General features: G+C 44.7%; 1 protein-coding gene across 2 annotated transcripts in view; it reads left to right on the top strand.

Moving 5' to 3' along the window:
* Positions 1 to 14,053, top strand: part of TMCC3 (transmembrane and coiled-coil domain family 3) — a 124,557-nt gene that overhangs the window by 75,429 nt on the left and 35,075 nt on the right. The window contains exon 1 of one of the 2 annotated variants that reach the window (XM_042889880.1): positions 4,519 to 4,657. The exons of the other annotated variant lie outside the window; for it this stretch is intronic. Within the exon in view, the coding sequence (XP_042745814.1) occupies positions 4,580 to 4,657 (78 nt within the window). The 5' untranslated portion in view covers positions 4,519 to 4,579. Of the gene's footprint in view, positions 1 to 4,518; positions 4,658 to 14,053 lie in introns of those variants that run through there. 2 annotated transcript variants of the gene reach the window in all.

Genomic DNA, 14,053 nt, shown 5'->3' with positions numbered 1-14,053 from the left:
CAGGGGGGCTGCATGCTCTTCTCTGAATGGAGGGTGTGCCCTGAGCAACTGTTGTTATCATGGGCTATACCTAAGTTTTTGGCTTCTTTGTTTCAGTTTGGGATAGAAGGTCTCACTGGCACAACCTCTGGCACAGTGCTTTGGGTAAAAGGTTCACATTCATGTTTTGGGAGGGTGTGCACCTGTTTGTGGCTGTCAGTCCTGTATACCCCATGGTAATGCCAAGGCTGATTTGAGGCGAGCAGGTTGGATATGCTCATTCCCAAGTGAGCTCCAAATCAGATATTGTGAAGCCGAAAACAATTTGTACACTGATGAGCAACAACCATTTCCTTTGCCCAAGGGAGAATTCTGTACCATGTTGCCTCTGCAACATGGGTCATCTTTCCTGTAAATAGCTGGATGACAGGCAGTTTCTTGGATATAGAGAACAGTCCTTATTTCTGTCAGCTAAAAAGGTTCTTAATGATAGCATTTAACGTGCAAAACACTGCCACCATCCCGTAGATAGTTTGCACTATTGCTGTCAGCAGCAGCAGAGGGGAATTATATAGCAGCAATTTCCTTGTCTGTACAAGGACAGGTCAAAGAAGGAAGGGGGAGGACTTCTGCTGCCCTCAGCTGGAATTTTGCACGTGCTTATTTGTCCTTAATCCTCTATCAATACATTGCAGTGATAAACACAGACAGTCTTAGGTTGGGAGTTTTTAGGTGTGCAAAATGGATACTTTTGGAGTGTTAGATCCTGAAAGTGCATTAAAAAAGGTCTGTATGAGGAGAGGAGAGGGGGAGGGGATCTGATTGGAAGTTTTTAATAAATATCTGAGCGTTTGTCATCGTCAGAGCTTCTGAGTGATGTTCAGGCTGGCAAAGCAGCCTGTCAGTCATAGTGTGATCCCTTGCAGGTTCATGTTGGTACTGGCAGACCGAGTACCTCCTTTCCCGCGGGTATGAGACTCATGCTTTGGCTGCAGCACTGGGAGCAGTGACGCGTGCTCATGGATAACCTACGCCACTCAGCGCTGTCCCGTTTGCTGTCAGATTTAGAAATGGCACTGGCAGGCTCTCATCACGTCGGACTTCTCCCTGGAGACTGGCTGTGACAAGCTTTTGAAAAATGTTTTGGAGGCAGTGTTGAAAAGTCTCTTGTAAGAAGCCCCGGTATCCTGTTTAAGTGTACAGATGTTATCGTTGTGAAAAAAGGGACCTTCACCTTCTTCCTGAGCAAGCCTTTGCCAACTTATGCTTAGCACTTTATGTGTAATTTGTCCCAGCATCGTCAGAACACAGCATTTAATAATAGTGTTTTTAATTCTGGAGGACTCAAGGTTCTGTGCAGAAGAAAGGTGCTGTGGTTTTCCTTTTACAAATGTGGTAGTGGAAGCCCGGAGAAGTAAGCTGCCAAGATTCATGATAAAACTGGATAAAGAACATGGCTAAATTTCTAGCCAGTCTCCTAATCGATAGGACTGTGGTGCCTTTCATCTCCATCAAGGTTTCCTTCCCCATGCGTGCAGAACCCCATCTATCGGACTACTCTGTGAGGAGCTGGACTTAGCTCAGTAATCTCTCTGTCACCACTGCCACCACTTCTCCCTCAGGGGCCCATGCGTAAGTCGGTGCATCTTATCAGTGTCTCCCAGATGGAATGGCTGTGACTGTTGCGTGGGGTCATGCTACAGGAAACGGATGGCAAGGATGCAGCTCGTGCAGGGGGAGCAAGCTGGATGTCTCATGCTTTGGTCACTGCGTCTGCTCAACCCCCAGAGATTTTGTTTTCCTGAAACAGGATAATGCAGTTGAACGCAGCACTGATGTCTGCTCCGCTGTGTGCCACGTATGGTGCTATATGCCCTTCTTCTGTCATCCTAAGTTTAAACAGACCTTCCACTCCTAACTTGCATGATTTTTAAAAGGTCACTTCTTAAAGAAGGCCAGCAAAATAATGTAAATATCAAGAATTAATCACTGTGAGTAGTGCTGGTGTCCTGATGCGAGGAAAAACATTGGAAAAGGATGAAAGAATGCTGTGCCTATAAGGACAGCTGGGCAGTCTGTGAACCATTTTGAGAAATCTGAACTTCAAGTTGGCACAGTGGATTCCTGGCATGATTTAACAGTTTTATCATTAGCTTAAACCATAGAAATGGATGTAAAAATGACTTTGTCAGAAGATAAAGCAGTGAGAGAATTCTCCTATGGGCAACCACTTCTACCTGTGTCACTTTAAGCTCCAATTCCTGCTCATATTTGGAGGTATTTGCTTTAGTGGATGGAAGGTTCAGTTGGGAATAGGTGCAGCGTGTGGGAAGAACATTTATCCAAGTCTGTGGGCTTTTGAAAATGACAGTGAGAGGAAGTGTCTGGTGAGGCTGTGGGAAGTACTGCGCTGGGCAGTTCTGCATGCAGTCCTGTCTGCTTTGGAGTGGGGAAGAAGAGCTGTGCAAACCAGCTCAGTGTGTGAGAGGAGGGGAAGTTAGTTGCCTGTGCATGGCTGAACAAACCTCTTCCTAAAAGGTACATCAGGAGAGCTTTCTTTGTATATATGTCTGTATCCGTGTTAATACTGCTGTGACCAAGCACACACAATATTCTCCCAACTATGTATTACACGTTCCTATCTCTCTTCCTCTGGAAGAGAAGTTTCATCATTTTATTGATAGCCTGCTGGTATTATTTAAATAAAGCTGATATTATTTAAATAAAACTCTCAATTATTGAATCAACTGTGATTAACAGAAAGACTTGTACTGCTAAAAAGCCAAGCGACTGAAGCTCTTTACATGTCCTTTTTCCAACTTATCCTCTCCATGCTTGGATCAACTGGCAAGGCTTAAAAAGAACTCCTGAAGGTTTCTGAGGTAGTAAGGGTGTTTCATCCTATGTGCTGGGAACCACACAGTCCCCTTTGGAAACTGCAATTATCACTTCAGTGAAAACCCCAAACCCACAACATTTGTCTGTCTCATTTCCTACTGACCTTCATCTCCTGAGTTCCCCACCCTCTGGGATATTTGGAGTTGTAAATTAACCTTTGTGTCTGAGCTGAGGGACTGAAGAAACCCAGTTCCCACTTGAAAGCTTTTTCCTGACAGCCTTCCAAGTTCAGCTATGTAAGAAGAATGACAAGTTGTCACGTGTGTGCAGGTAGCTTGCGTGAGTTTGCTTGCATGATTTCTGCATAGGGAAAGTACTGCTTCCTGTAGCATACTCACCAACTGCTCAGTTGGTCTCTGAATTTTTAATAACTTTCAACAAACCACTGTTGGATTTGAAGTAGAAACGCCTGCCAAGAAGGTTATTTCTAGGGTGCGTTTTTTTCCTTTGGAATGTCAGGTCTAAAAGTTTTGAAGGCCTCACACAGTGAAAACAACAATAATATGTCAGATAATAATGTCAGATAATTTACCTCTGATAGTAGATTATCTCATAAGATTCAAATTAAAGAAAACAAGCAAATATCAACAGGGAGACATGTTCATAAAGGCAGCAATCCCCTCCAGTGCCCGTTAGCTGTGTCGATATATGTGTGTTTATGTATGTGCATGCCTTGGGACTGTTGCTGCCTCCAGCTAGAGAAGGCAAGCAGCGTGACTCACTGAGCATCCCAACAGCTCACCCCGAGGGTGAGGTCCTGCTGGGCCCATCTGATGGCGATCCTGGATCACTGTGTAACAACATAGAGATGGTGACAAGTATTCTACTTAGCTCAGAAAAAGACTGCCTCGCTACTGTTTTCTGAATGATTATAGGAAGAGTATTCTACTTGCACTTTAATTTAAAATGTGTTAAATGTTATGCATTTAAATATATTTTTCGTGTAGCTATTCTGAAGATCTTAGAATGGTTTGGGTTGGAAGGGAGCTTTAAGATCATCGAGTTCCAACCCACTGCTGTGGGCCCATCGAGCCTGGCCTTGAATGCCTCCAGGGTGGGAGCCTCACTGGGCAATCTGTTCCTGCGTCTCTCCACCCTCACAGTAAAGAGTTTCTTCTCAGCCCTCAGGAATTAAAGCACAGGAGGCATTTCCCCGAGGAAGGCACGTTGCGCACAGGTGTGGCTCGTGGCTGCCATACAGTTGAACGCTGAAGGATTTATCTTCTATGTATAATGGGGACCGAAACGTCACCAGTTGCTGCAGTCCATCACCTCGGAAAGCCCAACGCGGACGATTTGGTTGATTCGACAGACCGCGTGCGTTCCGCACACGGCCCCGGGCAGCACCCAGCCGTGCCCGGGGGCTTCGCGCCGCGGCATTCCGCCAAACCGCGCCGCCGGCGCCGCCCCACCTTCTCCCCTCGGGCCTCCGCCTTTCTCCACCCGGGGCTGGGAGGGCCCCGCGTTCTCAGGCGCCGCCTCTCCGACGCGCCGGGCCGTCGAGGGGTTAATCCGGGTGCGCCGGAGGAGAAGCCGTGCAGCCGCGCGCCGCCCCGAGGCGTGCCCGTCCCTCCCGCACGGCGGCGGCGGCGGCAGCGGCATATCAGTGCCGGTGCCGGGTGGTCGCTGGCGGGACCTTTGCTCGGAGCCGTGCCCGGACGGAGCAGCGGCAGCAGGAGGAGAAGCGCAGCCTCGCGCCGCGATGCCGGGCAGCGACACGGCGCTGGCCGTGGACAGGACGTACTCGGACCCGGAGCGGCACCGGCGCCGCAAGACGCGGGTAAAGCGCATGGGGGTTCGGGGCCGAGCTCGGGAAGTTTTGTGCCGCGGTGCCTGGCTGTGAGGAGCAGCCCCGACCCGCAGCTGCTGCCACGGGGTCCCCGCTCGCGTTGTGCCGTGGTGGAGCTGGAGGGATGCGGGCTGTTAGCGTGCGCTTCTGTGCCGTGCTCCCGATCCTGAGTGCTCGCTTGTCAGTACAAGAAGATGGAAAGAAACCGGCTGTTGGCATAACAGAAGCCGACACGCGATAGAAACTAGTAGGAGGTGGGAGGGAGAGAACTTGCTCACCGGCAACAACAGCGTTAGTGATTTCGGGAGTTCCTGCGGGTCGCCGGGCTCGAGCTGGCGCTGCGCCGCTCGTGGTCGCTGACCTGTGGATCGGAGAATTCATCCAGCGGCACAGCACGGCGGCTGCCCTGCTCCGGAGCCTGCGGGAGGGCCGGGCTCTGCCCTGAGGTGGACACAAAGGTGTATCTGTGTGCCCTAGGTAATGGCATGTGCTGTGTGCTGCTGTGTGGGATAGTTTTACTTATGGTCCGCTGGCAAGTTGAGCTTCACTTTATTATTATTATTGTTTTATTCGTGTAACATATGCTACCTGTACTGACAAATCCCTGCTGTAGTGAGGGCAGGTGGTTCTCAGGGGTCTGTGCCGGTTTGGGTTCTTCCCCCGAGGCTCAGCTCCAACAGGTGTAAGGCACACGCTGCAGCACGCTGCAGGACTTGGGCTTTTTCTCTCTTCTGTCCGTGGTGTTCTCTCCACCCCCTCCCAACCCATGAATTAAAAGTGCTGAAAAGGTGTGCTGCTGATTGTTGCTGCGTAATGAAATGTTTTAAGATAGGGAAGCCTACCCACTGTAGCTTTACTACTGAAGTCTAGAATGCTCTCCATGCTGCAAGCTCAGTGTGTGTGCTACTCATAACCTGGTTACAAATTGTATGTATTTCCTTTCTTTTTCTCTTTACAAGGTGAACTAGTTAGTTTTTTTCATTGTTCTTGCTGGACGCATAATGTGCTATCTAACTTAGCATGGCCGTGGAAGAAAACTGCATGCCTTCAAGGCTGATTTGGGGCATGTGTAAGAGCTAAAATGGGAGTTTCTACTCTGTAGTCCAGCTGATCTGCTTAATAGCATGAAGTATAATGGCTAACATGTGGTACAGTGCATCATACTTGCATATGGAAAAATAATAATAATAAAAATCTCATCTTAAGACAGTTTCATGAACTCATTGGACTTTGGTCTAATTCTGAGTTTCGTTTCATCAGAGTTAACCTCTCCTTTCCTTCCTGCAACCACGGGAATCGGAAACATAGCTCTTTATCAAGTTCCTAGAGGCCATGTAATTGCGTTGTTCCAGGGTCTGTGCTTTAAGAGTTGTGTAGCTCCATGGAACTTGTAATATAATTGGCAGAAATGGAAGCAGCAGGCTTTGTACTCCAGATGATGGCAAGAGCTGGCATTAAGTACGTTTGTGCTTATTAGGGACAAATAGGATGTTTTCCTGGATAACTTCATCATTCCTCTTGCTGCTTTAACCAGAGGGACAGAAATGGCCAGGCACTGGAGCAGCAACAATTGGTGCTATTATGTAGGAAAGAAGCAAGAAAGAAGGATGCTGTTTCTCTCTTAAAGACTGAACAAAGAGCGTCAGAGCAGCTGGAGTTGAAGCTGCAGTTCTCAAACATTCATGGAGAAAAACAACACAGAGAATGAACACAGCAGCAGTGGGAGGGTACTCTTAGAGCCCAGGCAATCCGGGCAATGCTTGCGTAAAGCAGTCTCAGAGCTGCCTCCATCAGCACAGTGGAGACGGTGCATAGTAAATAGGGTGAGGTGCATGTAATGTAGCTTGAGGAAAAGAGGAGGCAAGGTAGCTGCTGGACCTCTTAGTCTGCTTAAAATAGGATACTGAGTCTGGTTTTTGGGAGGCTAGGTTTTGGAGGTACTTAGCCAGCCTTATGGGTTTCAGCTGTGTCCTGACTGTCTCCAAACTGCTACTGTGTATGCTGGAGAAAGTCATCACCAAATTCAGTTTGTAGAATTGCTAGAGCAACTTACCATGAATACAGCCTTCTGAGGGGAGAAAAGATTACTTACAATTCCTGCTGCTGGTCTAAAGCTCCTTCAGCGTAAGGGACTGGCTCTGTTCAGTGCCTTCCTGTTTAAGACCACTCAAAGTATGATTTCCTGGGCTCTGCTGACAGTTCTCCAATGAGCTGTGTTACGTTTTGTGCAAAGATCTCAGCGCCTGAAAGAGAGAAAACGCTTTAATGAGGAACAGCCGTGTCATTCTTACCGTATGGAGAATTACTGCTGCTTGAGGAGGCCAAGAACTTTGAGGGAGAGGTTGGGGTTCTGCTCCCCTCTTTGGCCAAGTTGTTGGGGAGCTGTGCATGGCAGTACCGAGCGAGGCATAAAACCTCTTCAGTCTGCTAATTTGTGCCTCGTTATGTCATCGTGTGCTTCAGGACTGCTTGTTGGGGCCATGTTAAATCTCTCACTTCTGAGTGCTCACCAGGTTGTCCTGTTTAGATCTCAGAAGCCTGTGCATACTTTTTTGCTGCTGATCAGAGCTCTTCAATCTCGATCCCTAAAGCCTTTCAGAACAGGTGTCCTCTGCAATGCGTCAGGATTATCAGTTTATACATGTGGCCTTGTACAATAAAAATCCTCTTCTAGTACAACTGGAACACCAGTTCCTGTACTGCATCCCATTGCAAGCCTATGCAGAGATGCATCCTGCTTTTAACCAACACCAGGTGCTTTGGACAGAGATGCAGGAAACCCCTGGTTGTGTAATGTATGGAACATTGGATCCTGTTCAGAACTCTCCCTCAGTAGTGATAGTTTTATATTTGAAATGGTAATAATTATTACTGTTTAAAAAAAAAAAGTCTCACCTGGAGCAGATGTGGATGTGTGGGACTTATTTTGTTAACAGGTGGACATCCTTATTTTCAATCTTCCTATGTTTTAAGCCTTAGTGAGAATAGCAGTAGAATCAGTGTTTGGGGGGATGAAATGATTCTTGTGTGATTGTACCAAAAAAAGACTGACATTAGAAAACAAAGAAGTACAGGTTTCCACTTGTTTTCTCATATTCTAGCAATAAAAAACGTCCTCTGAATGTCTCTTCCCTTTTTCTCGTGTCTCTCTTATGATCCCTCCCATTCATCTTGTCTGTAAGCAAGGCAGACTTCTTAATAATCTCGCCTCATATGGAAGTCTTTCTAAGCCTCTAATCACTTTCATCATCTGTGCTAGGTTTCCCTTTATTTCTTGTAATCTTTTGTATATTTAGAGGAAATAACATAAAGGGGCTTAGAAAAGATTATTATTATTGTTTTAAACGACAAAAACTTACATACCAAAAAAAAAAAAAAAAAACCTCACAAAACCAAAACATAACAGTTTTCAGGAGAAACAGAGATTTATTTGCTGCTCCTGGTGCTGCTTTCAGTATGGGGCTATGCTGCTTCTGGGCTTCTGGAGCTCGTAACCAAACCTCCAGATATTTTGTGCTCAAAGAACTGATGTGTGCTTTTCCCAATTTCCTCATTTTTTTGGCGTAAGATGAAGATAATTTAATGAGACAGAATGTTATTCAGACCCTCAGCATTAGCTTTAAATCCACAATATGCTTAGAAATCTATGAAACCTGTCAGATAGTAGGCTATGTGATGCAGGAGTGATGGGGATGAGAAGGAAGCCACAATTGGGGTAGGGTCTCCAAAAGACAGATTAGCCACGTAGAACTGAAGAAAAGCCCAGTTTGTTTGTGTAGAACTAGAATCCAGTTTTGATTATTTAGCCACTGCAGAACTATTTGGGACACTAACTTCTTAATATATTTTTTCCAGTGCCAGAAAGAGCTGTTAGAAAGTTGACAAAGCAGCCGTGTTTTTTCTTTCTTGTTTCTTAGGGCTGGGGATTTGTGTTCTTTCCAAGATTTAAGATGATTTTTATGTTTGGAAGTTCTGTACTTAAACATTTCATACCTTTTGGTCTCTGCCTGGGAACTTGCTGTCTCCTTTCCCTTGCTGTGCTTTTGGCTCCTCCTTACTGCAGTGGGTGATGCTGCTTGCAGGACTGGGGCATCTGCTTGCAGCTCTTTAAACGTTAGGTGTATTAACAGCAGCAACACAAAGCCATAGCCACTGGAGGAAAGTCTCCATCCTTTCAGTTTGCTTGTTTTGAAGGACGTGTGATTGCACTCCTGTCAGATTGCCAGTGCTGATGCAGGGGGCTGCAAGCAGTTCTAGATCCATAAGTTGCTTGCTGTCATCATCTCCATCAGTGAGGCTGTAGTCGGGTGCCACCTGGCACAGTGTCCGCATCGAGGCTGGGTCTGTAAGGATTTGGCTGGATGGGATTGCTCTCACTTCTGTTGTCCAGTTCTAGGGCTTTTGGCACCCAGAGAAAGTGTGCAGCTTTTATCTTCGCCCCTAGAACTCAGTGTGGTTTTGGGAAAGATGTGGGTATGAGATGAGATTCTGTATAGTGTTGGGGTGTGGTGTTGCATAATAATAATAATAATAATTTTTCCTATTATATATTCAGGTGGAATAACTTTGCTAAAGAACATTTGCATTATCGCTAATGAGGATTGCATTGTTTTTACTATTGAAATGTTCAGTTTTTCCTGAAGTCCAAAGGAGGAATGGAGTATTAATATGCAAAGCCAGAAATAAACCTGCTGTTCCAAAACCTTGACATATGGGATCTGGTATGCGACTGGGGTGGCTTGTGCCTGTGCAGCTAACCTTCTGCAGACTCTCTCAGCAAGTGAGAACTCCTCTGAGGCTGTTTTTCACACTGTACTGTATGATCTAAGCTTTAGTTCAGGGGCAACAGTGAAAGAGGAGGACTCTCCTAGCTGAGGTGTAATGAATATCTACAGATCAGGAGCTTCATAACATGGAGACGTGGCTCACTTCATTATTGTCATGTTTTGGTGTTGCATGTGCGTAAAATTCAAGAGGGTGAAATTTAGTAGCAGTGGTTTCCCATGTCTTTTCTTAGTTACCCATGTATTTTTTGGATGCTGCAGTGCATTTTAATGGACCCAATAGTAGAAATTTGGCATATTTTTGTTAACAGTTTGTATAGTCGGCATCTCTTCTGTGCTTTGTCCATTTGTATATGGCTTGGTAACAGTTACCTTCCCTTATACATTTTTGTTTCAGCAGCTCTGAGTGAAGCAGTAATAGGGAGGTGCAAAGAATTAATACTGTGTAATTGAGTTCAAATCAAAACGTGGTGAAAGTAGTTCTGAAGTCTGAGTGTTTCCATTGACAACAGTGGCCTATGGAACCAGCCTGAGATGAACTGGAGCAGCCTTACAGAAAACTGTCTTTGTATCAAGCAAGTGTTCAGTACAGGATGGTAGATGCTACTTTCAGTTTGTCTTACAGTCTCATTTAGCTTCAATCTGGATGGTCACTTCAAGTGATTGTCTAAGTCATATGATTTCCTTGAAATTGATAGGACTGTCTTTTGAAAAGGCTCCTTTTTGAAAGTCACCACTTATTATTACCTTGCTAATGCTATGTTTAGAGGAAGTATTTCTAGCTGGAGACGAAACATGATGGAAGCTGGTGCTTTAAAGATTGGGAAGACTATGCTGCTCTGAAGTCAGTTTGTTTGAGCAAAAGGTGTTGATTTGCAAAATGATACAAAGCTTTAGAGCAGAGATGGTGGCAGAAAAACCTGATATTGCCTACCACTACCATAAAAGCCCTCCACGTTTAGATAAGTAACACAGCTTAGAGGAAATGTGGGAAGTCAGTGCTTTGGGGTCTGTAATTGGGTAGTTTTTAAATCTAAGTTAATTTCTTCCTAGGATTTCAGTGCCGTCTACAAGAAATACTGTGACAGGAAGAGAAGCCCTGTAAGGGAAGTTGATGTAGCTACTTTCTCTGTTTTTTTTTATAGTGTTCAGTTTTCCTTTTATTCTGAGTTATTCCAGTACATTTAGTATAGAAATTGCAGATAAGCCAGAAGTTATTATTCAAATAAAAAGTGATATAAATATGCACAAGTTATGCTGTGTTATACCAGCATGCCTGGACAGGAGAGCGGCTCCAAAGATCCAACTGATAGACCTGCTGTAATTGACTCTTAACATTTCTGCAGTAAGCGTGCTGAAGATTCATTGCTTTGCCTTTGCATTCTAGGAGATAAAATCAGATGGGACGTAGCTGTTGTTTGGGCTCTAGTGGCCATTGACTGTGTTTGGATTACAGCAGGCAAGAAGCTTTGGTTGAAAGCTGCAGGCAGCTGCAAGGGAAGGTGGAAGCTTTGAAACATGGTAGGATCAAAAGAGACATCTAGTGTTAGAAAAACTAGATGAACAGATCTCACTGAGTGAAGAGTTGTCTAGATCAGGTCTGAGATGCATTCTTCCTTAAGGAGGACCAAGGAAGACTTCTGGCTGTGTGCTCAGTCACACCCACCACTTCTCCAATCTGCAGCTTTGCACGTTGCTGCTTTCACTCTGCCAGCTTTCCCCAAGTTGGTGTGCTATCTTGTACCGAGTCCAGAAATGACACCACTGCATGGGGCTCCTTCACCCTGCTGTGGTCATACTGTGCTTACAACCTTTGAGTCCATGCTGCTGTTTGTGCTGTGTGTGGATGCTGAATTACCAGCCTTTTACTTAAGTCTAGAAGATGCATGAATTCCTGTCTGAAAATGACCGTAGAAGACAGGAAAAATACTTCTCTGTGTTGGGTGTGGGGCACACACAACCAAAGCAGTGGGAGAGAAGGTAATAAAATACTACTTGCTAGTGTCAGAGTGACTTGATACAATAGAAATGTTAAGAAATATGCATTGCTCCCAAGCCACATCTTTTTGCTTAGGCATTTAGTTACAGGAAAGTTTTGTTAAATGTCAGCTTTTGGAGCTCTTCCTTCTCTTGCCTACATCAATTCTCCTGTTTACCAATAATGTCTGGCACATTGTGTTATGAAGAGAATTAATCCTGCATCGCACACCTTTGGATTTTCTTTGTCCTGGTAAAAGAAACTTGATGGTACTCCTTGAATTATACCTGGCTTGAGGTTTTTTGTTTTGTTTGCACTTAAATCACTTGGAAGAATCTGCAAAGCACTGAAACAAGTATAAAAAAATGTGGATTTGGCTAGAATCAGGCTAAACATTTATTCCAAAGCTGGGATGTAATTTTCTTTTTTTTCTCCCTTCGTGCTATATAGATGTGTATAAAATAAAATGCTTCAGTACTTGTTACTGCTGCATTTATCGATGTGTGTGCATAATATGGGTGTGCATGGCTCTTATTGTGTTAGGAATCTTTGTTTTACTGGAGGTTTTGGCAGGAATAATACAATTCTGTGTCATGATCGTCTCTGATATTTATTGCCAGATCTGCACAGTGTCTCTCCACCCACTCATCAGGCTCCTGATTTCTTTCTTTCTTCCCCCTTTCCTGCTATGTCCATAAAAAAAGGCTATCTTTGTTCAGATTTTTCCTTATTTCTTAAGAAAGAAATCTGGCTACGTTTTGTCAGTCCTCTTTTTGGAACAAATCACACAATCTCAGTTTTGATGAACAGAGGGAGAACAACAGCCTGCTTCTATGAATATCTCTTTAACTCTTCAGAGTGTCTTTTAAAGCCAGGCAGTAAATGGCAGCAGACCGATTCAGTTGCTGCCAGGCTCCTGTTGAGCTAAAATGGGTCCAGAAGGTTCACAGTGTGTTTGTACTCCTGAGATGTTTTCCTTCACAGCTTTATGTGACCATCTCTGCAGTAGTACCATTTCTTCAACCACAAATTCATGCAATGAGTGACCTCGGGCCCTTCTGAGATGCGCCATCGGCACCAGCGGGGCAGCTGGCCCTGCTTGGGAATCCTCCTTCTGCCATCTGCAAGTGGACTGAGTCTGGTGTCTCTGGTGCTTGGAAAGGCTGGGGGATGTGGGGGAGCAAAGGCAATTCTTAACGAGATCTGAGGAAGGGTTAAGAAAAGGAGAAGAGTGAAGGCAGGAGAAGGTCTTTGGCAACCAGCAAGAGTTCTTTTCCTGTTTCCAGTAGGTATAACTAACAAATTCTGGGTCTGTCCTCACTGACACCTATGCATTTTGTTCCTGTAAACTGTATGGATGTAGTACTAAGTGATTTGCCTTGGAGAGTACTGGGGAGCGTTGCTGTCTTGAAGAGCTAGCTGCTTGCTGCTGCTAGTAAAGAATGGGTGTTGTTATCACCTTCTGTTGCATCTTTCCCGTGTTAACTCCCATGGTCTTTGCTCTCTTTAGAGCATGGAGAGATGCTGGTAAGCAGATCTATTTCTGGCATTTATGAAACCAACTTCCTATGGTTTTCTACCTGAGGGGCATGATTGTGCCTACTTACTGTAGAAAAAAAGATAAACAGATGCATCTTTCTTTGTGCTTGTTTTGTGCCTCCAAGGAAAATCTTTTTTTTTTTTTTTGTTTTGTTTTGTTTTGTTCAAACATACCAAGGAACTGGAAAGTCTTGAATCACATGCAGATATTTAGGAGGGTGGATAAGAAACAAACTGCCAAAGCTCAATCTGCAAGTTATCAACCAACTTCTCTACTGACATCTTATTCATAAAACTTGGTATCAGGCTTTTGTTTGTGATCTGTTGGTGCCAGAAGCCATAATATTTTTATTCTTTCAGGTTTAGGAAACTGGGCTTTGAGGATTGAGCTCAGTAGTTTACAGATTGTTCTTTCACAAGATATTTTGCATGCAGAGTGGCAACACAAGTCAAACCTTAGGTGGGATTTTTCATTTACTAATGAATGCAAGCGTTTTGCTGAAACATGTATGTAAATTGCTCTTTACTTGTGAAGAAGTACTCTTGCAATGAAGATACACCCATCTGCAGTGTTTAGAAACAAGTAGCCAAGCCCTTGTTTCGGTTATTCTTGTTTGTACTTGAGAGGATTGGCCGGTCTGTGTGCTTTGTGCCATTTTGTGGCGTGGAAGTTTATGTCAGAGAAGGCTGAAGTGATTTTTGTGAAGATAATTTATGTTTTGAAATGAAGTCTAGAGCAGTGGGGACAGTATTAGCCTAAGGCTCTGCAGACATGGGTTCATAGCACTGGGACAGCTCTCAGCCTTTGGGTGATGATGGAAGTTTCTTCACCTCCCCAAAGACGATGCGGTTTCTCCAGGTGTGCACAGCGTATCACTGCAGAGAAGGATGCACACCTCAGAGCCATTAGGCATCTGGATGGGTATGTTTAAAAATAAAAAAATTCAACTGAACATCAAAACCAGAGCAAACCCAAAAACAAATCTTTTTTTGGTGCTCCAAAAATTTGCAGTACTTGCAGCTTCCTGCTTTCCACATCGGGAAGACTTCAAGGAGACTATCTGTCATAGATGCTTCTATCCCCAA

This window comes from Lagopus leucura, unplaced genomic scaffold (genome assembly GCF_019238085.1).
Source record: "Lagopus leucura isolate 7727_CA_CO unplaced genomic scaffold, USGS_WTPT01 Super-Scaffold_100159, whole genome shotgun sequence".
NCBI classification, from domain to species: Eukaryota; Metazoa; Chordata; class Aves; order Galliformes; family Phasianidae; genus Lagopus; species Lagopus leucura.
The sequence above is the reverse complement of the archived record's forward strand: the minus strand, read 5'-3'. Positions and strand labels throughout refer to the sequence as shown.